The 26,080-nt window shown below is 56.8% G+C and overlaps 1 protein-coding gene across 1 annotated transcript in view; it reads left to right on the top strand.

The window, feature by feature from the left end:
* Window positions 1-25,083, top strand: part of SEMA4B (semaphorin 4B) — a 37,663-nt gene extending 12,580 nt beyond the window's left edge. Inside the window, exons 3-16 of the mRNA XM_032345508.1 lie at window positions 294-509; window positions 14,830-14,993; window positions 15,155-15,217; window positions 16,896-16,994; window positions 17,654-17,765; window positions 18,052-18,165; window positions 18,284-18,435; window positions 19,872-20,053; window positions 20,182-20,332; window positions 21,152-21,362; window positions 21,445-21,560; window positions 21,820-21,986; window positions 23,755-23,840; window positions 24,055-25,083. Of these exons, the coding sequence (XP_032201399.1) occupies window positions 374-509; window positions 14,830-14,993; window positions 15,155-15,217; window positions 16,896-16,994; window positions 17,654-17,765; window positions 18,052-18,165; window positions 18,284-18,435; window positions 19,872-20,053; window positions 20,182-20,332; window positions 21,152-21,362; window positions 21,445-21,560; window positions 21,820-21,986; window positions 23,755-23,840; window positions 24,055-24,797 (2,496 nt within the window). The 5' untranslated portion in view covers window positions 294-373 and the 3' untranslated portion in view covers window positions 24,798-25,083. The remainder of the gene's footprint in view (window positions 1-293; window positions 510-14,829; window positions 14,994-15,154; window positions 15,218-16,895; window positions 16,995-17,653; window positions 17,766-18,051; window positions 18,166-18,283; window positions 18,436-19,871; window positions 20,054-20,181; window positions 20,333-21,151; window positions 21,363-21,444; window positions 21,561-21,819; window positions 21,987-23,754; window positions 23,841-24,054) is intronic.
* The last annotated feature ends 997 nt before the right edge of the window (window positions 25,084-26,080 follow it).

Below are 26,080 nucleotides of genomic sequence, written 5' to 3'. Positions count from 1 at the left end.
GTGGTCGCAGAGGAGCCGGAAGGGGTCGGGGAGAGGGGGGAGGGCCTGAGAGGCGGGGATGAAGAAAGACGGGTTCGTTCTCCGCGGCGACAGTGTTGCGGGGCTTGGCGCCCTCCAGGCGCGCACCGAGCTCCCGGAGCCGGCGGACGCCCCTCCGGCCTCTCGGGTCCCGAACGCGGAGGTGGGCGGGGCGGGAGAGGCCGGGCCAGCCGCGGGACTTCCTCCTTCGGTCCCGCCCACCTCGGCGCGCGTAATCGCACCTCCCCCCCTCTTACCCCTACCCCCACCCCCAGGTCTCGCTCGCGAGTCAAGTTGAGCCACCTGAGCCAGAGCCTGGAGGACGCCGTAGCTCCCTGCTGTCCCGAGCTCCGCGATGGGCTGGGGGAGCAGACCGTCCGCCCCGCGGGGCGCGCTGCCTCCCGGGCCGCCGACGCTGCTCCTGCTGCTCCTGCTGCTCCTGCCGCCGCCGCCGACTCGGGCGCTCGCCCCTCGGATCAGCCTGCCGCTGGGTAAGCGCCGGGACTACCCCGCGGGGGCGCGGGCTAGGGTCGGGGGGAGGGGAGGCGGCCGGGAGGTGCTTGCGGAGGCTGCTGTGACAAAGGAGGGAGGGACGAGAGGGCCTGTGGGAGGCTTGGGGTCCATTAGGACCCTTCCTCCTTTCAGGGCGCTGCGGAGAGGAAGAGAGAGGAGGGGGCAGTTGGGGGGCCGCGGGCCCCTTTCTTCCCTTCCTTTAGTAGGTGTGTGTGGGGGGGTCTTTTGCCTGCTCTGTCGTCCAAGCTCGCCCCTGGGTATGGTGCCCTTTTCGGCGGTGGCGGGCTCCCCCGAGGCTGGCGACCCGCTGGTCCGCCTGCCCATCTGCTTGTCTTTGATGCTGACCAGAGCCAGCCGCGGAGCCGCCCCCGAGGGCGTCTCGGGGTGGAGGGGGCCGTGCTTGCAGTCCCATAAACACTGGGGTTCTGGTATTCCAGCAAGTCGCAGCAGGACTCCGAGCCGCAGCGGGACAGGAGTCCCATCTTCCCTCCCAGCCCTTCACCCTGGTCTCTCGGCGCAGTGCCGGACCGAGAGTGGTGGGATCCTTCCCGGGGCGGGAGCGATCATACCAGGGATGGGGGCTGTTGTGGGACTCCTAGGCCCTGGGAGAGTCTCCTCCTGGGAGTATCGTCCTCATTGGTGAGGTCCCTCACCTGGTGCTCATGGCTCTCCCCTCTCCCAGCCCCTTTACATCTTGTTGCTTTTCCCAGTCGTCTTTGAAATTAGAGAGATGGGAATTCCAAGCCATTTCTCCTACTGGGCAAGTAATTACCTTCTTCCTGTGCTGTGGTTTGCTCATCTGCAGAATGGGCACAGTGGTAGGTATCCTGTAAGGCTGTCTTGACGATTTCATGAAACTAGGTGAGTTCTGTGAAACTAGGTGAGTTCTGTGGGCACAGGCTTTAAGGGGTTCAGAGATGTTGTTTATCCAAGCCCTTAAACTTGTTGTCACACTGGGAGAATTGGAATAAAATTAGAGGTTCCATATTGAAAGTATACCAGATTTCCTTCTCTCTTTTGCATCCCTACTCCTGAAAACATTCTGTGTACAAAAGGGAAGAGTAGCTGAATCAGCACTTATTATCCAGGCTCCTTGTGGCCCTGAATAACCCTGTCTGAAACATTGCAGGACTTGTGGGGAGAGCATGGCCTGGGTTCAAATCCTGCCTCCACCACTTAGTAACCATGTGACCTTGAGCAAGTGACTGAACCCTGCCTGGGCCTCGATTTCCTCATATTTAAAATGGGATAATAATGGTACCTACCTCAGGGTTGTGAAGATTAAATTAGTTTGTGTTTGAAAAGTCCTTAGGACAGGGCTTGGTACATAGAAACCGCTCAGTAAGTGTTAGCTGGTGGTGTTGCTGCGTGTTAAGCACAGGCTTCATTCTTGCATATCCTGTACAGAGCCAGGGTGACTGCCTTGGGTCAGGGTGGTGCTGGTGTGCTCATTTGACCACAGTCCCTTGGGGGCTCCATCTCATTAAGTGAGGATAAACAAGTGTATCCGGACCCAGGCCTACTGCCTTGCCACTTCTCCGTTGTGGCCACAACTCCTTTTATCCTTAGACCTCCTTCGCCCTGGGAGGAGGGAGACGAAATGGGAACAAAAGTTCCGATGGACTCCACTTATGACCCTGGGCTAACCCTCAGAGCTTGTGTCCAGCTCTGGAACTGGACGGGGACCACCCAGAGGGTAACCGAAGGGCAGAACTGGGGAGCCGTGAGGGGGAACCGAGAGGGCCTGCTTCCTAAGAGCTGCTAGAACACTTGGTGGCGATTACCCACATAGTCTGAGACCTGGCCTACTTCCACAAATCTGTGACTGTGGCCAGGCTCTGTCACATACCGGCGTCGCCTGCACAGGTCAGTGGGGGCTCTGGTCTGGATGTCTGTGCACCCCCCTCTCCCAGACCCGTGTGTTAAAATCCAAACTCACAGAGGACTGTGACACAGGCTCACCTGTTGGGATTGGCACAGATGCATGGCACAAAGGTGTCCCTGGAGAAGTTGGAGGGCCTAGAAATGCAGTCGGTATGCTGCTTTCCAAGCTGTGGCTCCTAGAAAAAGACAAAGCTGTTGCTGTGTTCTTGAGACTAGGTCTGCCCAGAGGATCCTTTTTCTCCAGTCTCCCCCCAAAGCCCAGGAATAGTTAGCAGCACCCAACCCTGAACTTATGAGCACACATCCATGGTTCGCTGATATGCACCCCAGCCCAAAGGGCTGCCTCCCTAGGCTTCCTCCTGGCCCTAGATACTAGGAGCCCCAGTAGGGACTGCCCTGGTGCGGAAACAGGCTCCCCTTCGGAGCATGGCCACAGCCAGTTTCCTGCCGCATCCTTGGGGGCTTGTTAGATGTTCCTGGCAGCGTGCCTGTCCTGTGTAGGCCCAAGGTGAGCATGGGGACTCTAGGCACCAGGGCCCACAGCCCCTCCTTCACAGAACAGGGAGAGAGGCGTGGAGGGAGAGACTGCACCCTGCTTTTCCTCCCCTGCTGCATTCCCACCTGAGGTCCGCAACAGCCCGGATGCCCAGGGACCGTGAGTTGTGTCTGGGCCTTGAAACAAAGTCTCCGGAACCAGAGCATGCAGTTCATGTGTGGGGTCCTTCCTAGGAAACCCTCATTGCTGTTAATCTGCAGCAGATTCCTGGGGTTGAAGGAGGAGACCCCCATTTGTGCTCTCGTCCAGTGGCCAAGAAGGAGGAGGGGAACTGGGGCCTCCAGTGCCAGCTGGACAAGGAGAGGCCTTAAAGGGAAGTTACTTGTCTCTGTGGAAGGAATGCTTCAAAGAAGTGTGTGGAATTTGGGTTCTCTTGCACTGGAAAGTGCCGTTTAAAGTTCCAGGACCAACGGCTCAGGAGAGGAGCGCGGCCGAGTAGAAATAATGGCGCCGGGTGTGTGAGCTACAAGGCCAGAGCCTCGCAGCCCTGGCCGTGTGGAAAGAAACAAAGCAAAGCTGCTTCTTTGGCTTATGAGAATCTTATTGAGTTCCCTTATTTGGGCAATTAAGAGGAGTTACTAATTTCCCCCTGCCCCAGAAGTGCCTGTCTGGAAAGGTCTGGACACAGTGTTTCCAAACCAGATCGGAAATAAATCCGTAGGCCTTGCAAACTGGTCAACAAAACCCCATTGAGCCGGGGAGCTGGGCATTGGCACAGATCAGCTGCCTGTCCCCTGACCCTGGAGTGGACACCCGGGGTCAAGGCTGCTCTGTGAAGCCCCCAGTGCAGGCTGCTTTCAAAGTCTAGTTGGCTGGTGCCAGGCCTCCCTCCTGGATGTGGCCTCAGCCCCACGTGAGCGTTTGTCTTCAGCTCTTTCCTGTGGCCTGGCATCTTCATGGCCCTTCAGAGCCAAGTGGAAAGAGCAGTAGCTATGGCGCTAACGGCCGGGCCTCGAAGACTAGCTTGCCTCCTAACTGCGCCGCCTAGGGCAAGCTGGCACTAACGGCAGGACCCATCTCGCGGGGCTCTGAGCGGATGAGAGGAAATAATGTATGGAAAGCGTTTGGCACAGTGCCTGGCACGTGCTCTGACCCCAGTAAAAGGTAGCAGCCTCCGTTCTCTGTGGTGGAAGTTCCTGCCCCCTCCTTGGCTCAGGGAGGTTATGTGCATCCATCTGGGTGACGCTGGGCACCGGCCGGAGGCAGGCCCTCTGCTCGCTGCCGAGATCCAAGCCAGGTCAGGGAATGGAATGGTGCAGGTCCCACTCCCTGCTCGGGCGAGGAGGACCAAGCAAGTCACCCCAGGGGTCCTGCTGAATGTAGTGCACTTTTCAATTGCTCCTGGTTCAGCTCTTTGAAGTTCTGTGCCTTGAAGAACGTCTGTGTGGGGCTGGCGCACCTCTCCCCCCGCCCTGCCTCGCACTGGTTCCACGCTGCCTCGTGCATAACCCTGCATTCAGTGGGCTGTTGAAATGCCTGTGTGCCACCCAAGCAAAACTCTAAGCTTGCACAAGTTTGGGGGCACATCTGGATACACCTGCATGTTCATCCTCCACGCAAGGGACGCAGAAAGTGGCCCAGAGCCTGGAGGAAAGGCTGGACTCGGCTCATGGAGTTCACTCTTTCTTTTGTCCCCTTCCTAGAGACTGTGGCCTGGCTCCCACCCCTCGTGGGTGCTCAGGATGGGTGGAGAGGCCTCTGATGGGGCTCTCCCTGGGGGTTGCCTTTGTCCTCTCAGCCAGGCTCCCCTGTGTCCAGGATGGAGAGTGGCTCACATGGAGCTGGCTGTCTTGGGACACATGCCCAGGGTCCCGTAAAGGCTCCAACCCATCTCGTGTTCCTCAGGCTACAAGCGAACCCTGTCTCTGTGCCTAGCCCTGTGCTGTCTCCACGGTCCTTTTTTAGCTGCCACTCCTCTGGGGGGCTCTCTGGTGCAGGACAGGACCATGTCCAGCCCTTAGGTAGCACAGCTGGCTGGCGGCCCCACGTTTGTATTGCAGTGTTTAGGGCCTAGAAGAAGGCGAAAAGGAAAGTGGGGGGTATAGAGCTACTGTGGGCACCAGGCATTTAGGTTGTTTTGTTTCCCCCCACACAGTGGGTAAAGTTATCCCCATTTTACAGAGAAGACAGCTGAGGTTCAGAGAGGTGAAGTATTTTGTCCAAGGATATGGCTCTGCTTCCCTGAGATCTGATCTGTTCTCTTGTGGGATCTTTCTGGTCTGCACCGATGGGTCCTCTGAAAAGCCCATCTTGACAGTTAGTAGGGTTCAGAGAGGTGGCGAGGGGCTCTGAGGAGGGGGTTGCAGTGGGCCCAGCAGACTGAAAACTCTTTTTTTTTTTTTTTTAGTATCTATTTATTTGATAGAGATCACAAGCAGACAGAGAGAGAGGAGGAAGCAGGCTCCCCACCGAGCAGAGAGCCCCATATGGGGCTCGATCTCAGGACCCTGGGATCATAATCGGAGCTGAAGGCAGAGGCTTTAACCCACTGAGCCACCCAGGTGCCCCTGAAACCTCTCATTTTATCCTAACTCCTACTGAACAGGGGCCACATGAGCAGTCTCCTCTCCTTTTTGGCCTCCCATTGTTCATCCTCTGAGAGGCGCTAACAGAAACAGGAAAGAAAGCCCCCCAGGATGGGGCCCCCACCATGTGCCAGGTGCTGGAGGAGGCACTGCTCCCTCCTGTGGGGGGACTGAAGGTTGGAGAAGTGAACTCTGCGAAGTCAAGGTTGTACGGCTAGAAAGGTCTGGGGTCAAGCCACGGGCCACAGCTCTCAGGACTCAAGAACTACATTCTCTGTTAAAACAGCTGCCTCCAGCTTCAGCTGTGAAGTGTGGGAAGGCTGCAGAATGGCCCAGCTCGGCCCCTGAGTGATTGATAGGTTCCGTTTGTCCGTCTGGTAAAGAGACATATGGAGGTCACTCCCTGGATGGGAACACAGGGGATCCGGCTGAGGCCCCGAGGGTATGGCCACGGTTAGAAATGTGGTCCACACAGGAGACTGGGAGCAAACGTCTCAGACACAGGTTTGCACCATGGTGGTGGTAGGTGGGGGGCAGGCCAGAGCCAGCCCGGAAATAGATTTTCTTTGGCCTCCAAGTGTTTAAAGAAATTTTAATTAGTTGCTGATATTTAAAACTCAGGAAATCTAAAGGAAAAATGCAACTTTCCAGCTCTCTGGAAGATCTGGCAAGGCTGGGCCCCCATTCTAAGCAGTGTGCATCTGGGGCTTTGCAGTGGCCGCAGCTTCTGACGGGCTCCTGCGTCCCAATGGCGGGAGCCCCATCTGCCCTCATCCCCTGTCTTCTGCATGAGCGAGCTGCTGAGCTGGCCGGAGTGCTGGGTGTTACTCAGAGCAAGGGTGGGGAGGAGGGAAGGCGGCAGGAGGAGAGGCCCCGGGGTGGGGGGGGTGTCGGGTGGGGCATGGGTAGGGTCAGTCCTGGTTACTGGGGGCTCCCTGACCCAGGGATGGGACTTGGCACTTCTCCATGCTGCATTTATCTGGTCTTTCCAGCAGCTTAGGGAGGGCTGCCTCTCAGAGACGGCAGGTCCCTATTCAGAGCTGCACAGCTGATCAGTGATAAGTCAGGACTCAGGCGTGGGCAGCGCGTCCTTTTTGCAGCCCTTGTGAACTCTTTCCTGTCTGTCGGCTGTCGCACTGCTCTCTGGGCCCTGAGCGCGTGGGGCTGAATGGTCCGTGCTTTGGGGAGGGGGCCGAGCAGGGCAGTGGTCCTCAGACACGCTCTTGTGGGCAAGAGCCTTCGGGACCTCCAGGCTGCCCTCTTTGAATCTCAGACCCCTCCCTGGACCAGAGTGCTCTGAATTGGGACTTAGCGTTCAGGCATTCAGTGACGTGTTTTTTAAACAACTCCTTGGACCTTACCTGGCCACATGATACAAGCATGAATTAGCATGTCCTGCTCCTTGGGGAGCCCTTGGCCGAGTGGAGGAGACAGACACAGGAAGCCCGTCCACCAGCCACATGGCCGGTGCCGGGAGAGGCGTGAGGGGAAAGGGGTGAGCGCAGAGAGGGGCCCCTCGCCCAGCTTCAGGAAGACCTCCTGGAGGAGGTGAAACTGAGCTGAATCTCAAAGGATGAGTAGAGATTGGTGAGACGGAAGGGCGTTCCAGGCCTTGAGCAAAACGAGAGAGGAGGAACAGGACCTTGAGTTGCAGCTTTGTGTCACTCAGTTGAAGCTGGAGGGAGACGTGGCGAGGGCTGGCAAGTTAGGGGCTTGGACAGAGGGGCACAGCTGAGGGTTATCCAGGACTGGGACGGTACCCTGAGAGCCCTCTGGCTGCAGCACAGAGACTGGGCTGGGGGCAGGGGCCCGTTGGGAGGCTGTTAGTGTATCTCTGTTGGGAAGGGATGGATGGTGGCCTGGTTAAGGACAGTGGTAGCAAATGGGACACATTAGGGAAGTATTGAGGAGGGAAAATCGGCAGGGTTTGTTTATGGATTGGATGTCTGTGGGGTGAGGGAGAGGAGGAAGGAACCTCCTTCTCTAGGTTTCCAGTGGGTGACACAGGACACGAGCCCAAGCCGAAGGGGACGGTGGTGGGCGGTGGCCGTGGCATGTCTCCCACTGGATGGAGGACCTGCCCCGATGGTGAGATCTGTGGGTTGCAGGTGTCTGGATTGTTGAAGTGATGGGTGTGGGCGTGTGATCTCGAGGCCAAGGGGAGACCCTAGGGAGCGGCATTAAAGAGCAGAGTGTGCAGTGACTGGAGCTAGCCTAATGACACAATGACCCTGATGCCAGAGCTGCCGGCCCAGGCTGAGTCCCGGCGCCACTGTTCTTCCTAACTGGCTGATCACTGGCAGCTGTCCCACCAAAACCTCAGGCAGGGGGACCTCCTGCACAGCCGCCTTGCCAGGACGCCCAGATTGACCTGTTTAAAACATGCAGTGGGTGCTCACGTACGTTAACTCTTGGAGGGATGGAGGCCCAGAAGGAGTGGGAGGGAGAAGGGAAGTGACCCTGGAGGCCAGTGTGGCCCACACGTCGGGGACAGGGGACCTCTACCAGGCCAGGTGCCACAGAGGCCATGCCCTTCAGTGTCTGAAGTTCGGCAGCAAGGTGATACCTGGCCCCTGGCGAGTGTGGGGCTGATGGAGGCCTGACTCCCAGGCAAGGGGTCAGTGGGAGCTAAGGGAAGGAGGCCGCTCTGGGCGGCTCTTCTCTTCAGGAGTTTGGCCGCCGAGGATAGCCCGGAGGCACACTGATTTCTAGGATGAATGTCGAAGGAAAACAACGGCTTTCTGAGAGGCAGAGGTTGACGACAGGGGACTTGGCCTCTGACGAGATAGGGAGGCGGTGGGAAATTGAAGCTTCCGTATCTGATGGTGGTCCCGGTTTCTTCAGAAAACGGGAGATGTGTGTGAGAGGAGGAAGGTGGCCTCCTGGGTAGTCGGGACGGGGGTTTGTGAGGGAACAGCCAGCCCTGAGCAGAGGGCTGGAGGAGCTGCCCTTGGTCCTGGTGGAGGCACATGCCCAAAGTGGTGGCAGCTTATGACAGTCTGGGTTAGGGTACAAGGAAGAGGGTTGTCTTTGAGGGGCGAGGGGCCTCCTGGTGATTCTTCCAGGAGCTCTTGGCCCACTCACTGGAAAGCATAGCTGCGGCCGTCTGGGAAGTGGGCTTCCCTAAATGTGCCTGCCCTGGACACAGGGGATGCTTCTAGTCTGGGTTCCCTTGTCCTACCTCTTTCTTTCTTGCTCATCTCTGTATGGGGAGGGCTTTTGGCCCACAGCCTCTCTTCCCCTGCAGAGAGGAATCCTTCCCTGCTTGGGGACTCAGCCCGCCGCTTCCAGTCCCTTGGGCCACCCTGCCACAGCTCTGGGGCGCGGTGTAGAAGGGGGACATGTGTCTCGGGCGGCTGATGTTTGCTGCTGAGTCAGCAGTCCTGCCCTAGGAGTGGCGCTCCTGCAGGTACAAGCGGGTCCAAGAGTCCAGCGCGATGCCTTGGGGAAGAGGAGGTGCCCTCGCGGGCTTGCCCTGGGGCCCAGACCCCTTTCTGGGGACTTTGGGATTCGAGCAGAGGGGCAGCCCACACCACCTCCCTGCACTGGGGGCACCTTCCCCGCTCTTCACACTGAGAAGCTGGTGTTTTCTGGCCTCGTCCCGCCGGGGCCTGCGGCGGCCAGGATGTCAGGGCCACGTCCACGTCAGCTGTGGTGCCAGGAGCCGCGGTGGAGAGAAAGGTGGGGTGGTTCTCTGACTCACGGCCCGGCTACAGCTCGCTGGCTGGCGGCTGGGTGGGGACCGCGCCGAGCCCGATTCCCGTCTCACTCCAGAGAGCTCCCAGCTTCCGGCTGAGTCACAGGGAAGGGGAGAAGCTCCAGCTGAGTCTGGGGGCTGAGTTGTTCCCGCATCACTTCCTGCGGAGAGGCCCAGGCCCCAGGGGTGGGGGAGCGGGGCCCGCTCGGATCGGCCCCGTCCAGTGTGCCCACTCCAAGGCAGCAGCCCCAGGCCCGCCCCGGTGCTACTTGCCTGGAGCCCTGGGGACGCCACCAGCTCAGGCCTGCCCAGGGCGGATAGAAAGGTTTCGTCCACCTGGGAAAAACCGGCCGCAGCCTCAGGCAGACCAGTTTTCTCCCTCCTGGACCCACCCGCTGGGTAGAAGAGGATGTGGAGGATGCACAGGCGCCACAGGCCGCCCAGGAGAGCACACGAGAGAGCGGCCTAGGAGCTGCGGCAGCCCCCGAGGTGTGCTGACGCCCCTGGGGAGCAGAGAGCACCGACACCCCCTTCCAGTCACCTCTCCACAAAAAGCAGCCGGGAGCAAATGCAGGTACAGACAGGCCTTGCGGTAGGGTGCGCAGACACACACACACACCAGCAAGCTCAGGCAGGGCCCACACAGACGTCTGTGCCATCACTCTGGAGGTGACCCCAGGCACCCGGGTGGGGACGGAGACTCAGTCCCGTGGAGCGGCAGTGGGCACACAGCACGTGCCTGGGACACCTGTCCCAAGTCAAGCTCGTGCACTCTGGCTGGGAGGCCCCCGCGTGACCAGGTGCCGACCTAGGTTACGAATTGCCCCGCGTGAGTTTTTTTAACCCTGAGGACGAGGGAGGCCCAGCTCTTCTAAACAGCCCTGCTCTGCTGGCAGCCCTCGCTGGGCTGGATTTTCCTGCAGGGCTTTTGGATTTTGTTTTTGATCCACTCGAGTGTTGGTCGTGTGCCAGACCCCATGCCAGCGCTCGGCCAACGTGTGCAAAGTTGCTCTGAGTAAAGCTCTCGGTAAATGGGGGTTATTATGCACGTTGTTATTTACATACATAATCTAATTTCTTCTCATAACAACCCTATGAGGAAAGGTGCTATTATCCCATTTTACAGATAAGGAAAGTGAGGTTCCAAGATGTTAAGTGGCCTGTCCTGGTGGCAAACAGCTGGTAAGTGACAGAGGCAACGTTTGAACCCAGGTCTCTGACTCCTGAGCCTGTGCTCTTAGTCTCTGTCTCGTTAAGACTCCCAGCTGGGAAACCAGCCCCACGGACTAGCCCTGGTGAGGTCCACCTGTCTGGGGGGACCACAGGGTAGCAGCGAGCAAGGCCTTCGGGACACCATGGCTTGGTCTGAGAGGCTCAGGGAAGGGGGACAAAAGAGGAGAAAGCGCAGAAGGGGAACGCGTGGCGTTGGGGCCTGTCACCCCCTTCTGTCCCTTTGCTGTCCCCTTGACCATGCTCCCCGTGGGACTGAAGGAGGCATGGCAGGGCTGGTGCCCCAGCGGTCCTTCCAGCCTGGCTGGGCTCTCTCTACGTGACCCTTGGCAGGTTTCCGCTTCCTCCTGGCTCTAGTAAGGCTGAGCTGCCACCTGGATGGCAGCTTATCTCTGACCTTCGGCATTTCTGTGGATGGATTCTAAGTGTGGCCTCCTGCCTAGACTTCCAGCCCACCCAGGGGAGATGCCCATCCTGTGCGGGCAGATAAACACTGGCAGATTTGAGCCAGCCCTCGCTCTCAGAGAACCGCCCGGGGGATGTGGAAGGCGTTTGCCGCGTCTCCTGGACTCCTCCCAGTGAGGCCGCTGGGAGTTGTGTTTTCCTCAGTATCCCCTTGATGTGTGTGAGACAGCTAAAGGCTAAAGGTCAGTGACTCGGGACTGGCACCACCTTCCAGCGGTGCTTGTCAGTGGGTGGCCCGTGGGCCTCCCACTTCAGGATCGCCCAGGAGCTCACAAATTGCACACAGTCAGGCCGTCCCTAGGCGGCGGTGGCACCTCAGGGCAGGCCTGGACCCTGGAGGTCAGGCCTTTCGGGGCATTTTGCTGCGTCCTGCTGCTGACCAGCCGGGGGGAGGGAGGGTCTTCTGGAAGCCGACCTCTTGAGCCAGCCTTCCACCACAGCTGCTTTTGTGCAACTTGCCTGGTTTCTCTGAAGTTTGGTTTTACTCTGTAAGCTGGGGATGACAGCAGTGTGTACCTTGTAGGGCTGTCGTTGCCCTGCGGGGGTAAGTGTCTTCATCTCTGCCCCATGCGCCCTCCCAGGTGTGGACCTTTGCTGGCCAACAGGAGGGGTCTCTTGGTGGGGGTGACTTCCAGGAGCAGAGCATGGAAAGGTCAGGCTGCTTGTTCCAAAAGGTCATCAGCACACAGTGTAAGCAACACGATTGGGCCTCGTGTTTGGAAATTTTATGGTTGGGAGAAGTGGGGAATGAGTTTGGGCTTCCCAGCGTGTCGAGTGCTGATGTAGTGAGGGGTTGGCAACTGGGGGCAGAAGACCTAGAATCTTGTGCAGGTCTGGACATGATAGTTCAAAGAGAGGCCTTGACTGCTCTGGACCTTTGGTTTTAGTACTAGAGTTTGGGCTCCGGATGTGAGATGTTACTTTCCCCATGAATTCCCAGTGCCCCCCCCCCAGTACCGACTTCGATTCTAGAGCATGACAAGACTCCCAGCTGCAGAGCCACACACATTCCCCCCATCGATTCCTGCCCTGGTCACCTGTGTCCTTGCCTTCCCTCTCTGGGATACCTTGTGAAGAGTGGCCTTGGGAGCTCTGTCATCCTGTTTGCCGGCAGGATGCTATCCATCCCACATCCTGTTGGCTTTGCTAGGACATCCCACCTGAAGGCTTCCTTCAGCATTAGTGGCTGGGCAGAAAGCTTAGCTTCTCCAGAAAGCTTAGCTTCATCCTGTGTTCCTCCTCTTGGACAGTGAGAACAAAGTCGCTTCATTTCCCTTTATTTCCCTTTTCTCCTTGGCCACCAGGAGGCTCGGCATTAAATGCGCAACCTGTCTCTAGTAGTGTGTGAAGATCTCTTCTGAACTGCTTATGTGAATATGCCCTAACTCTCTGGTTTAGGTGTTTGTCTCGGATCTATATCTTGTTTTTTCTCTGTTCTTGATTTTATTGTTTATGTTTCACTACATTCTTTGCTTTGTTTTCTTGCCCTTTGTGGAACCAGGCCAGGGGTACGTAAAACGCCACGTACAAGCTCATGAAGCTGTCTCCACAAGTGCTTTGTTGGCATGTCCCTTTTGCTCCCTCAGCTTCATGAGACCGTGTCTGCTTGCGTGGTCAGAATCTGTTGGTCAGATGCCTGAGGGGCAGGGTAGCTTATTCCTGCTTGTTTTTCTTTTCTTATCAGCTGCTTCAAATTTTTAAAATAATTTCTCTTCAGACCCATTACTCCAGGCACAAACGGTACCCTGGTTGGGCAGATAACATGCGTTTCTTTCTTTTTTTTTTCCTTCTGTTTCTTTCATATTACCCAAGAGTAACCTGATTACAGAATCCAAACATGAGAAGTAAAAAGGAAAAAAAAAATTACCTGTACTCCCACCAGGGATACCAATTTTCAGCATTTTGTGATTCATCTTCCTGGATTTTCCCTTCTTTTTTTTCCTTTTCTATTCATATTTTTCCTATTAAAAAAATAAGACCTAACTAACTAGACATACTGTTTTTGTTTTTTGTTGTTTGTTTTTTAGATTTTATTTACTTATTTGATAGAGAGAGAGTACAAGCAGAGGAAGTGACAGGGAGATGTAGAACCAGGCTCCCCCTGAACAGAGAGCCTGACATGGGTCCCAGGATCATGACCTGCGCTGAAGGCAGGTGCTTAACTGACTGAGCCACCCAGGTGCCCCTAGACAGTGGTTTTTTTTTTTGTTTTTTTGGTTTTTTGAATAAATGCTTTTTTTTTTTTTTAAGATTTTATTTATTTATTTGACAGAAATCACAAGCAGGCAGAGAGAGAGAGAGGAGGAAGCAGGCTCTCTGCTGAGCAGAGAGCCCAATGTGGGGCTCGATCCCAGGAGCCTAGGATCATGACCCAAGCCGAAGGCAGAGGCTTTAACCCACTGAGCCACCCAGGCACCCCATAGACATAGTGTTTTATAACCACCTTCACTTGATGGTAGATAATTAAAATCTTCCCTGTTACTATGTCTTTTATAACAATGAAAGGTATTTCAAGTTTGTATCCAGGACACATACACATAATTCGTTTTTAAGTGTGGAAGCGAGTTTTTAAGTGTGAAAAGTGACCGGTGCCTCTGTCATCCCCTGCCCCAGGCCTGATTAAAGGGATGACTTTTTTTTTTCCTAAGATTTTATTTATTTATTTGACAGAGATCACAAGTAGGCAGAGAGAGAGAGGGAGGAAGCAGGCTCCCTGCTGAGCAGAGAGCCTGATGTGGGGCTCGATCCCAAGACCCTGGGACCATGACCTGAGCCGAAGGCAGATGCTTAGCCCACTGAGCCACCCAGGTGCCCCGGTTTCCTCCATAAGCTTAACTAAAATGCTGGCACCACTGCTGCATGGCTTATCTGATTCACTGATCTGTTGCTGAGAAAAAGGCAGCTTTCCCTCACTTCCATCTGTCTTCCCTGCCTCCTGCAGACATTTTTCTACCACTATACTGGGTTGCCTTTGTAACTTAAAAAACTACCCTCGGGGTCCCTGGCTGGCTCAATAGAACATGTGAATCTTGATCTCAGGGTTATGAGTTCAAGCCCCATGTTGGGTTAGAGGTTCCTAAAAAGAAAGAAACTTTTTTTTTTTTTTAAGGTTTTTTTTTATACTGAAACCTCAATTTCTCATTCCATTAACCGCTGACCATATCTGGTGGTCCTCTTCGCTCTCCCCAGGGAGATAGAGACTCCGTTTTTCCCTTAACCACCCTGGGACCCGGCATCACAGCATCTCTCTACTGCGCATTCAGGTGCCTGAGGTCAGGGTTGGTAACTGTGGGTTCTGTTTTATGACCGTAAATCCTCCATGAGTGACCCTGAGCCGGTGCTAAGAGGTAAAGACCAGAGTCCCGCATTTGCTCCCCTCGGCCGTCAGGACTCTGCTGCTGCAGGACCAGTGCAGGTGGGCCGTCCTTACAGGTCCTTCTCCTTGGGGCTGATGCCACTCAGAGGGGTGGTAAATGTCCTTTCCTATTTTTTATTCTCTTACGTGTTCAGAATCCATTACTTTATATGTTAGTTTTCTTCCTATTTGACCATGCCTTTCTTGTTTAATTTGCTGGTTTTTCTGGTGTTCCTACTACATCATTTTTACCGGCTGTATCCTAATATCCTGTCCAGTGCAGTGTTAGTGACGTCTTTTCATCTCTTCCCTGATGGTTGGACACTTAGGTTGTTGCCAGTTTCTCACTAACGTGAACGCTGCTATGATGTTCCTTCCCATTCAGCTTTTGTGCATTTGTTTCTTACGTGATGTTTGAGAGCCCAGGAATGCTGCTGTTCCGTTTCAGGCTCCTCTGCCTTTCCCAGCTCCTTGCCATGCACTGCCTTGCTCCCTTCCCTTCAGATTGGCCCGTCCTCGAGGTCCATGGGAGAGGTGTCTCGTGGGAGGGGTGGCCCCCGGGTGATGTCCGTCTTCCTCTCCCCAGGCTCCCAAGACCGGCCATTTCTCAGATTTGGGGCAGAAAACGTCTCCAACTACACGGCCCTTCTGCTGAGCAGGGATGGCAAGACACTCTATGTGGGTGCCCGAGAGGCCCTCTTTGCTCTCAACAGCAGCGCCAGCTTCCTGCCTGGGGGGGCGTACCAGGAGGTGAGGTGACGCCCGGGGCTGGCTCAGCTGGGCAGAGGATGGCGGAGGGGCAGGTGGACGGAAAGACCGACCTTCTGGGTGTGAAGATGCTGCTGGTGGGAGAGAAGGGGCCAGGCACACCCCCATCCCCACCTACGTGCCCCCCTTCTCTTGTTCTGCAGCTGTCATGGAGCGCAGATGCCGATAGGAAACAGCAGTGCAGCTTCAAGGGAAAGGACCCACAGGTGAGCTAGCACGCGGCGGCCACTGGGGCCGAAGGAGGGGTGGAGGGTGGTCTGCCGGACCCAGCGTGGCGGCAGGACGTGGGAGTGTGCAGCCAGCTGCGGTAGATTGGCCTTAAGCTTCAGAGATGGCCACACCTGGTTTGGTCCTATACCGAACTGCCTTAGTGTCCCCACCTGTAAAATGGGGACACTGATGGCCTGTCTCACAGGACTTGCCATGGGGATTCAGTGAGCCAGTATATTCACACCTAATCAGAACCAAATAAAGTCGGCTTCCAGCAAGAGCAATGACTGGGTGTCGCTCCGCGGAGTGGGTACTAGAGGACATCTGCCTGATCCTGGTGTGGTTTGGGCCAGACCCCCAGCGTGGGGGTCTTGTCGGGCCTGGGGTTCTCCTGGAGGACTCCCCACTGTTCCCAGAGATCTCCTGTTCTTCGCGCAACAGGAGGCCACTGAGAGGAAGGCCAGAGAGCCCGGGACTTGAGTTCAGACATAGATTTAAGTCCCGACCGCCCCCGACTTCTTTGAAGGGGCAAACGTGCTCTGCGCCCTGGTCCTTTCAGACACAGGCAGTATAGTTGTGCAGAAGAAGAACGAGCAACAGGCCAAATGCAGCCACTTGAACGGGTAGTCAGGCCACACCTCATTAAGAAAGTGACATGTGCGTCAGGAGTTGGCTCTGGGCTACCTGGAGAATGGGCAGGACTGGCCTTGCTCTGAGAGAGGTGCTTGGGGAGCCACCAGAGGGCTGGGCAGAGGAGCGCCATGGCTGGCATTTTTTTTTTTTTTTAAGATTTTATTTGTTGTCCCACATAGGTCTCCCAGCTCCACGGGGAGTCTGCTTCTCTCTCTGACCTTCTCGCTCATGTTCTCTCTCACTGTCTCTCTCTCAAATAAATAAATAAAATCTTTAAAAAAAAAAAAAAAAAAAAAAGATTTTATTTGTTTATTTGAAAGAGATCACAAGTAAGCAGAGAGGCAGAGAGAGAGGGAGGGGGAAGCAGGCTCCCTGCTGAGCAGAGAGACTGATTCGGGACTCAATCCCAGGACCCTGAGATTATGACCTGAGCCAAAGGCAGCGGCTTAACTCAGTGAGCCACCCAGGCACCCTGGCTTGCATGTTTTAAAGGGGTTGCTCTGGATGCCGTGGTGGAGAGTGGCCTCTGGGGGCTGTGTGAAAGAGGCATTGGGGCTGACCTTGAGGTCTGGAGCCTGAGCAGCTGAAACGGGAGAGGTCTCGGAAGATAAAGTTTTTGGGGAACAATCAGATACGTGGTTGGGGTCATCCGTGAGTCGGGGATCCCAGGTACTGCTCTGGGCCTTGGCTTATCTCACCAGGCAGATGGGGAGAACCAGAGGTTTTCACTGAGGTTCCAAAAAAGACCTTCAGGGGCAAAGACAGCCCAAGGAGGAGGGATTCTGTGCCTTCACTCCCACACTGAAGAGAATTTTCCCGAACACGCCGAGCCCCTGGGTTCCCCTCCAGCGCACACACTCTGTGGACCTCAATCAGCTCTGCCCCGGGATGCTGCTGGATTCTCATTTGCCCTGGGATTGAGGAGCGCCAGAGAGAGCCCAAGCTCTCCTCACACACCCAGCACACCCCAGCCGGGGAGGGCTTGGGTGGCGCCCCCTGGCGGCATCCTTGGGCATGACAGCCTCCTCCTTCCTCCCTCAGCGAGACTGTCAGAACTACATCAAGATCCTCCTGCCGCTCAACACCACTCACCTGTTTACCTGCGGCACCGCGGCCTTCAGCCCCGTGTGCACCTACATCGTGAGTGCCCCCCTCTGCCCGGGCTCTCAGGGGCTGTTGTTCCCCAGCACCCATCTCTGGTCTAGGCTGGGACACAGGGCACAACTTCTAGGGAGCAGTGGGTCCAGAACCCTGAGGTCCAGCCCCAGGTCTAGGGGCCCGGTTGGCCCACGGAGGGTGGGGGAAGGAGGGGCACGAGGAAACACCCCAGGCACAGAGGTCATGGCCAGCCCCGGACTCAGATCCTCCCTTGCTTCCTCAAGCTCTCCCCTGGCCTCACTCAGTTCCGCAGCCCACCTCCTCCACCCCTACACACACACACACACACACACACTCTCCCTCTCTCTCTCTCTCTCTCTCTCTCTCTCTCTCCTACGTTTCTGCTTTACCACCCCTGAGCAGAGGGTGGCATTCTGAGCAGTGGGTTGGAGCTCAGGTTTGAATCATACCGGTGCTCCTTCTGAAGCCTGTCGCGTCTCTCCTGTAGTCACTGGGACTAGTGTGCCCACCGCAGAGGGCCCCTGCCAGACGGTGCCCGCGCGGCACCCTGCCTGCAGAGAAGAGTGTGGCGGCTTGCCTCCCTCCTCGCCCCCCTCCTCTGGCACGCCCCCCTCCTTTCCCTCCAGGCCCACGCGCATTCCCCAGCGTGTCCCTGAGCTCTTCCGTCTGCTTCCCTGCAGAGTGTGGAGAACTTCACTCTGGCACAGGACAAGATGGGCCGCATCCTCCTGGAAGATGGCAAGGGCCGTTGTCCCTTTGACCCCAATTTCAAGTCCACGGCCCTGGTGGTTGGTGAGTGTTGGGGGCGGAGTGGCAGGATGAGTTCAGTGAGACTCCGTGTGGGGGAGGGTAGGTGGGCAGCGTCGGTCCCAGGCCTGAGCTGGCGGGTCCCCGCCATGCTGGGTCCCAGGGGGCCCAGAGTGACCCTTGGCTGCCCTTGGGTTTGGCTTTTCCCAGATCCCACTCCCTTCCCTGTCCACCGCAAGCGAGATGGGTAGTGCTGGGGTCACTGTGGGCCCTGGGTGGGGAGAAGGAGCCGTGCTGAGGGGCCATTCCCACGGGAATGTTCTCTTGGCAGACGGTGAGCTCTACACCGGAACGGTCAGCAGCTTCCAGGGGAATGACCCGGCCATCTCCCGGAGCCAGAGCCTCCGCCCCACCAAGACCGAGAGCTCCCTCAACTGGCTCCAAGGTGAAGTCCTCCCCACGCACCCAGTGCCAGTCCCCGGAGCCCCTCATGGCCAGGCCAGGAACAGTCTCTCGCCTGTCTGGGATTCCCAGGCTGACTGCACTCCCCATTGGTCCCACAGATCCAGCGTTTGTGGCCTCGGCCTACATTCCCGAGAGCCTGGGCAGCTTGCAAGGGGACGATGACAAGATCTACTTCTTCTTCAGCGAGACTGGCCAGGAGTTTGAGTTCTTCGAGAATACCATCGTGTCCCGCATTGCCCGCATCTGCAAGGTGAGGGGACTGGGCTGCCCCAGAGACCCGAAGGCTCCAGTACTGGATCAGCAAGTGCCAGGAGGCCTCTTCTGTCCTCCAGGAGGAGTAGCTTGACTGACTGCTTTTCTCTCTCTCCTTTTATTTTTTTTAAGATTTTTATTTATTTATTTGAGAGAGAGAATGAGAGAGAGAGCATGAGAAGAAGTTAGGATCAGAGGGAGAAGCAGACTCCCTCTAAGCACAGAGCACGATGCGGGACTCGATCCCAGGACTCCAGGATCATGACCTGAGCCAAAGGCAGTCGCCTAACAAACCGAGCCACCCAGGAGCCCTCCCACTCTACCCCTCTCTTTTTTAAAAAAGATTTTATTTACTTTTTTATTTGACAGAGAGAGAAAGATCACAAGTAGGCAGAGAGGCAGGCAGAGGGGCGGGGGAAGCAGGCTCCCCGCTGAGCAGAGAGCCCGATGTGGGGCTTGATCCCAGGACCCTGAGATCATGACCTGAGCCGAAGGCAGAGGCTTAACCCACTGAGCCAGCCAGGCACCCCTCCCTCTCTCCTTTTAAATTAACATGGCTCTTAACGTTTTTTCCTATTTAAGAAAATGCAAAAGTACAGAAAAGTACATGCAAAAATCACATACGGTATAAAGAAGCAGGGTAGCTTTGTGACCAAGAGCAGAGACAAGCCAGGCTGCCTCAGTGCCCGCCCCACGGGTCCTGTGACCTCAGGCAAGTCCTGTGCCTTCTCATCTAGTGTCCCCATCTGTTCAGTGGGCATCGCTAGACTGACCTCAGAGTTGTTGCATGTGCTGAATCTAGCCCCGGAAAGCTTTAGGAGTGTGGTGAGCTACAACTACAAGAATTAAATGTTGACAGTGTCAGAGTCCTTTTGCCGCACCACCGGTGATTAGAACGTTCCTTGATAATCTGTTTTCTTTTTTGGCACATGTGCAAATATATAGCTATTATATGATTAAAAAACTTAACTTTTTTTTAAGATTTTATTTATTTATTTGACAGAGATCGAAAGTAGGCAGAGAGGCAGGTAGAGTGAGAAGAGGGAAGCAGACTCCCCGCCGAGCAGAGAGCCCAATGTGGGACTCGAACCCAGAACTCCGGGATCATGACCTGAGCTAAAGGCAGAGGCTTTAACCCACTGAGCCACCCAGGCACCCCATGATTAAAAAACTTTACAAACGAGTTCTGCAGCGTGGGTATTCAGGTGCCCTGTTCGCGGGGGATCATGACCCCTTCCCCTGTGTCAGACTCCCCGTCTGTCCGCGACCTGGACCCTGCCGTCAAGTCTTCCTGATTCTAAATGGAACCCTGCCCTATAGCTTCGGAGTGCCACTCGGGGTGTCTGTGTAGTAACCACTGGGAGGGGCGGTAGGGGGCCCCAGGCTCCCTGCCGGGGCCTGCGCATAAGCCCGGCTTCTCTCTCGCTCCACCAGGGGGATGAGGGCGGCGAGCGGGTCCTGCAGCAGCGCTGGACATCCTTCCTGAAGGCCCAGCTGCTGTGCTCACGGCCAGAGGACGGCTTCCCATTCAATGTGCTGCAGGATGTCTTCACGCTGAGCCCCAGCCCCGAGGACTGGCGTGACACCCTGTTCTATGGGGTCTTCACCTCCCAGTGGTATGGCCCCCAGGACCTAACCCTAACTGGCAGCTGGGAGGGCGTGGGGTGACTGGGACTGGGGCCCAAGAGCTGGCCGCATCTCGTGCCCCAGGGCTCCTGGGTTCATCCAGCCGTTTCCTCTGTAGGCACAGGGGGACCACGGAGGGCTCCGCTGTCTGCGTCTTCACCATGAGGGACGTGCAGAACGCCTTCAGTGGTCTCTACAAGGAGGTGAACCGGGAGACGCAGCAGTGGTACACGGTGACGCACCCAGTGCCCACACCCCGGCCCGGAGCGGTGAGTACCGGCCGCCTATGGCTTCTCTGGGTCTCTTTTCTCCTCTTGAAAGAGGGACCGAAGCCCAGAGCTGCTTATCTTACTGGGTTGGACGTGGCTATGGATGCCGGATGCCGGAGTGCCGGTAACCTGCCTCGGTGGGCCGCTGTGCACCTGCCCAGGCACTGAAGGGTGCGCTTTTGTCCTTGTCCCTTCGCTGGTGCCTCTCTCCTGCTCAGCTGTGGGCTCCTTATCTAGGGGCTGAGTGAGTGGCCTGGCTGTGAGGACATCCTCCTCCTGTCCTCACAGCCTTGCGGCTCCTCCCAAAGCAGACCTTGAAACAAGGTCACGAGCATGAGCAGTTGGTATGGGAGGGGACTCCAGGAAGCACCACGACGGACAGGAAAGTGAGGGGGGAGCAGAGCCGAGGAAGTGTCCAAGCTGTTCGCGTCATGGGCACCTGGGTCTCAGTTCCCTGGGGCCCCGAGAGAGCACCTCCTTCTGACCCCCGGCCTAGGAAGCCTGGCCAGCCAGGGCTTCCTTTGAGTATTGGCAAGAGCCGCGTGAAGGGTGGTCATGCTTCTCGAGGCCTGGGTAGGAAGGGGAACCCTGCCAGCCAGGGCCCCTGGGGGCCCCATACCCAGGCTTTCCCCTTCGGCCTCCAGATCAGTGTGTTGGCTCCATGCAGCACCCAGTGACGTCCCTTGGTCTCCGGGGATGGCAGATGCCCCCCTCCTGTCCGCCGGAGAGGCTGGGCCAGAAGTCCTGCATCTGCAGGCTTGCCCTGCTGCGTGCTGCCCTAAGCGGTCCTCCGTCTCACGCCGCCCCCTCCTCCTCCAGTGCATCACCAACAGCGCCCGGGAGAGGAAGATCAGGTCGTCCCTGCAGCTCCCGGACCGTGTGCTGAACTTCCTCAAAGACCACTTCCTGATGGACGGGCAGGTCCGCAGCCACCTGCTGCTGCTGCAGCCACGGGCCCGCTACCAGCGTGTGGCCGTCCACCGTGTGCGTGGCCTGCACCACACCTATGACGTGCTCTTCCTGGGCACCGGTGAGTGCCGACAGCAGGGCGGGTTCAAGGTCAAGGCGCCGTGGCCACCGGGATGTGGGCCTGAGTGCCATCTGTGTTCCAGGTGATGGCCGGCTGCACAAGGCGGTGAGCGTGGGCTCCAGGGTACACATCATTGAGGAGCTCCAGATCTTCCCACACGGACAGCCCGTGCAGAACCTGCTCCTGGACGCAGACAGGGTGAGCTGGTGGGGGGGCCTGGAGGAGGGAGCCAGCGTGCTCTGGTGCCCCTCTGCTGTTGACGAGCGGGCCTCAGCCAGCTTGTCCTCCCTGGCAGCAGCAGGATGGAAGGATCAGGCTCCCGGCATAAGCCAACAGAAAGTGGATTTCCCGGGAGCACAAGAGGAGGCTCCTTGGGGGCATGAGCAGGTGCAGCTGCAGGTGGTGGCCCTGACCGGCCACGCCTGCCGCTCACGCCCCCATGTCCATGTCCGTACAGGGACTGCTCTACGCGGCCTCCTACTCCAGCGTGGTCCAGGTGCCCGTCGCCAGCTGCAGCCTGTACCAGAGCTGTGGGGACTGCGTCCTCGCCCGGGACCCCTACTGTGCATGGAGCAGTTCCAGGTGCAGACCTGTCAGCCTCTACGGGCCTGAGACAGCCTCCAGGTGAGAGCTCCTCCAGCCCTTCCTACCTGTCCACCCCTGCACACTTGGCCTCGGACCACCTTCCCTGGGCCCTCTGTAGAGTCCCCCGGCAGCTCCTTTGTGGCCACGGTCCACACGGTTAGTAACTCACTCCCCTTCTGCCTCTCCAAAGTACGCTGGTGTAGGCCGTAAGTGATGTTTGCCTTACCCATCTGTACAGCCGGGAACCTCACTTGGCAAAGAATGAAGCATCACAGCTCTGAAAAGCCTTGTAGGAGATTGTGGACTGGCATGTGAATGTGTTTCACAAAAAAAATAGCTACATGACAGGCCATAAACAAACCCATTAAAAATCACTTCCAAAAGCACTAAATTGGGATATAAGGTGTTCATATGGAAAACTCGAAAAGTAGGGGCACCTGGGTGGCTCAGTGGGTTAAGCCTCTGCCTTCAGTTCAGGTCATGATCTCAGGGTCCTGGGATCGAGCCCCGCATCGGGCTCTCTGCTCAGCGGGGAGTCTGCTTCCTTCTCTCTCTCTGCCTGTTTCTCTGCCCACTTGTGATCTCTCTCGTCAAATAAATAAATAAAATCTTTAAAAAAAAAAAATCAAAAAGTAGAGGTAGGTGTAAACAGAACAAAAACTATCCCAAATCCCAGCACCTAGAGAGAATTGCAGTGATATTTCAACATACAGTCTCCTAGGTTTTTTTATGTATCTGTGAAATAGACAAAAATACATGTATTTTAAAGATTTTATATATTTATTTGACAGAGATCACAAATAGGCAGACAGGCAGACAGGCAGGCAGGGGGAGAGGGGAAGCAGGCTCCCTGCTGAGCAGAGAGCCCGATGCAGCTCCATCCCAGGACACTGAGATCATGATCTGAGCCGAAGGCAGAGGCTTAACCCACTGAGCCACCCAGGCACCCCCAAAATACATGTATTTTAAATAAAAATGGAACCCATCCCACTTGTAGTGTCTTTGCTTCGCACATAGGGAGACCTGGTGCCAGTTTTGTTTCTAAGAACCCCATTTGTGCACACGCATGTGCCCCTTGAAGGATGTGCCCAAAGGGCCACGCGCCACCATCACCACTGGCTGGTAGACTGTGTGTGACTCCTGTAGAGTTTTCTTTTTTTTTTTTTTTTAAAGATTTTATTTATTTATTTTACAGACAGAGATCACAAGTAGGCAGAGAGGCAGGCAGAGAGAGAGAGGGGAAAGCAGGCTCCCCGCTGAGCAGAGAGCCCGATGCGGGGCTCGATCCCAGGATGCTGGGATCACAACCTGAGCCGAAGGCAGAGGCTTTAACCCACTGAGCCACCCAGGAGCCCCTCCTGTAGGGTTTTCAGCGTTTGTACTTGGTTGAGGTTTTTTTAGGTTTTGTGAGTGTATCACGAGTTACTTTTATTCCTTGTTACGTTTTATCGAACAAGCACGTGCATGTGCATTGCTTTAAAAGAGGCGGAGACATGCATTAGACCAGTGGTGCTTCCAGACTTTTTCTCAAGGTCCATGTTGCTTTCATAACGCAGGGAAGTGGTATTTAGCCCATATTTGAAATAAATACTGTGCAAACGGAGGAGATGCCGGCTCAAATCTGCAGGTGTAGAATCAACCTGGGGAAGCCACCTGCCGTTTACTCTGGCTTTGGATCCCGCAGTCTCTGAGCCCCAGGCCCTTGTGGAGCTGCAGGGCCAGAGAAGGGCCTGTGCTGCATGGGGGCCGGGTCCCTGTGGGGGCACAATGGTTTCCTGGCCTCTCTCTGACTCTCTTTGGTCCCCAGGTCATGGATCCAGGACATTGAGGGGGCCAACACCAGGGGTCTCTGCAATACTTCCTCACCCGGGCCCCGGTCTCCTGTACTCACGGGTAAGTCGCCCTGGGGCTGAAGTTGGGGGGCCAGGTCTGTTGAGAAGGCCCCTGCAGGCAGTGGTGGGTTGTAAACGCCTTTCCTGGTCTCAGACTCAGAGTCCCAGAGCTTTGTACCACAGCACAAGGATTACAGTCCCCAGAGAAGTGGGGCGAGCCTGGGGCTCCCGTGGATGCCGGTCCCCCCGTTACCCCGTGCCTCTTCCGTCTGCAGGTGAGAAGCGATGTGAGCAAGTCGACTTTCCGCCGAACACGGTGAAAACCTTGGCCTGCCCCCTCCTCTCCAACCTGGCCACCCGGCTCTGGCTGCACAACGGTCTCCCGGTCAACACCTCGGCCTCCTGCCGTGTGTTGCCCACTGGGGACCTGCTGCTGGTGGGCGGCCAGCAGGAGCTGGGGGTGTTCCAGTGCTGGTCCCTGGAGGAGGGCTTCCGGCAGCTGGTGGCCTGCTACTCCCCGACGGTGGTGGAGGACAGGGCGGCGGACCAAGGCGACCGGAGCGGCAGTGTGCCTGTCATCATCAGCACGTCGCGGGTGAGCGCATCGGCGGGCAGCAAGGCCAGCTGGGGGGTGGACAAGTCCTACTGGACCGAGTTCCTGGTGATGTGCACGCTCTTCGTGCTCGCCGTGGTGCTCCTCATTTTGTTCTTCCTCTACCGGCACCGGGGCGGCATGAAGGTCTTCCTGAAGCAGGGGGAGTGCGCCAGTGTGCACCCCAAGCCCCGCCCCGTGGTGCTGCCCCCTGAGACCCGGCCACTTAATGGCGTAGGCCCCCCTAGCACTCCGCTGGACCACCGAGGCTACCAGGCCCTGTCCGAGAGCTCCCCGGCGCCCCGCGTTTTCACTGAGTCTGAGAAGAGGCCGCTCAGCATCCAGGACAGCTTTGTGGAAGTGTCCCCGGTGTGCCCCCGGCCCCGGGTCCGCCTGGGCTCTGAGATCCGGGACTCCGTGGTGTGAAAGCACACTGCTTGAGCAGTCCGCCCTGGCCCCGCAGACCCCGAGTGCGCAGAGGGGACCGGCCGGACCTCTGCGGGTTGTGGGACACAGCCGCGGCGCCCGGCCCTCGGGGCCCGCAGAGCCCGCTGGCCCGCTGGCCCGCTGACCTTTGCCAAGCAGCAACTGGCAGCCGGGGCCTGGGAGAGCCCGGTTGCGGATGGGGGCCTGCCTGGGTGGGCAGAACAGTGCTCCCTGTGTAAAACTGAGCCCTTTGTTTAAAAAAAAAAAAAATGAAAATGTGAAGCCAGTGAGAATGAGACATCGCAGAACGCCACGTGCGCCAGCCGCCCCGCTGCACGGCCTCAGAGGCAGTCTGAGGCAGAGCTGGCGGTCCCCACCGGCTGGCCTCTTCCACCTCCTGCCTTATCCCACAGCCACTGGTGGGCCCTTGTCCCCACAGAAGCAGGGGGCGGCTCGGGCTTTGTGGGTCCTGCCTTGCCAGCTGGCCAACTCTTCACAGCCATCATCCCGTCACCTCAGGGACCAGAGGGCCACGCTGCCACTGCAGCCCCTCGCAAGGCCTTGGTCTCGGACTCACCTGCTGGACCTTTCCGGCCTGTATCAGGCTGTGGCCACGCGCAAGAGGGGCAGCGCGAGCCCAGGAGAGAGTTTAGGACGATGGACGCCCTTTCCCTCGGAGTCTAGGAAGAGACTGGTGCCTGCCTCCCTCCATCCAGCCTGTGAACCTGTGTGTCCCTTTGGCTCGCATCCCCTCCAGACTGCTCCCGGACCCCATTCCCCGCTCCCTCCCCCCCACCTTGCCTGCTCCCACTCAAAGTGATGGGGACACTTAAGTTTAAGTGGGTTTTATATTTTTTTTAATAAGATGCACTTTACTTTTTTTTTTTAAATAAAATCTAAAGAATAGAAACAGAATCCTGGCCCTTCCTCTCAAAGGACTGTTACTCTTTGAGGTTGGCCCAGTGCTCTTGAGTTTTGGGGAGTGGTTCTGAGCCTCCGCTTTCCAGAGGCTAGTGGCCCAGAGCCACCCTGGTCTGGTCGACGTCATCTCCCAGTGGAGTGTGGTCCTGCAGGTGGGAAGTTTAATGCACTGATGGGAGGGGCAAAGAATTCATTCATTGTTCGTCAACCCCTTACTTTGCACCTCCCCCAGTTCGGTTCAGGGTGGGAACATGGGATCGGGGAGGGGGGTTTGTCATGTTCTTTTTTTAATTATTTAAAAAATGTTTATTTTTAAAAATGAGCACACAGTGAAACTGGCAGTTTTTCTTTTGGCACACAGT

Source organism: Mustela erminea, chromosome 5, assembly GCF_009829155.1.
Source record: "Mustela erminea isolate mMusErm1 chromosome 5, mMusErm1.Pri, whole genome shotgun sequence".
Classification (NCBI taxonomy): domain Eukaryota; kingdom Metazoa; phylum Chordata; class Mammalia; order Carnivora; family Mustelidae; genus Mustela; species Mustela erminea.
The sequence above is the reverse complement of the archived record's forward strand: the minus strand, read 5'-3'. Positions and strand labels throughout refer to the sequence as shown.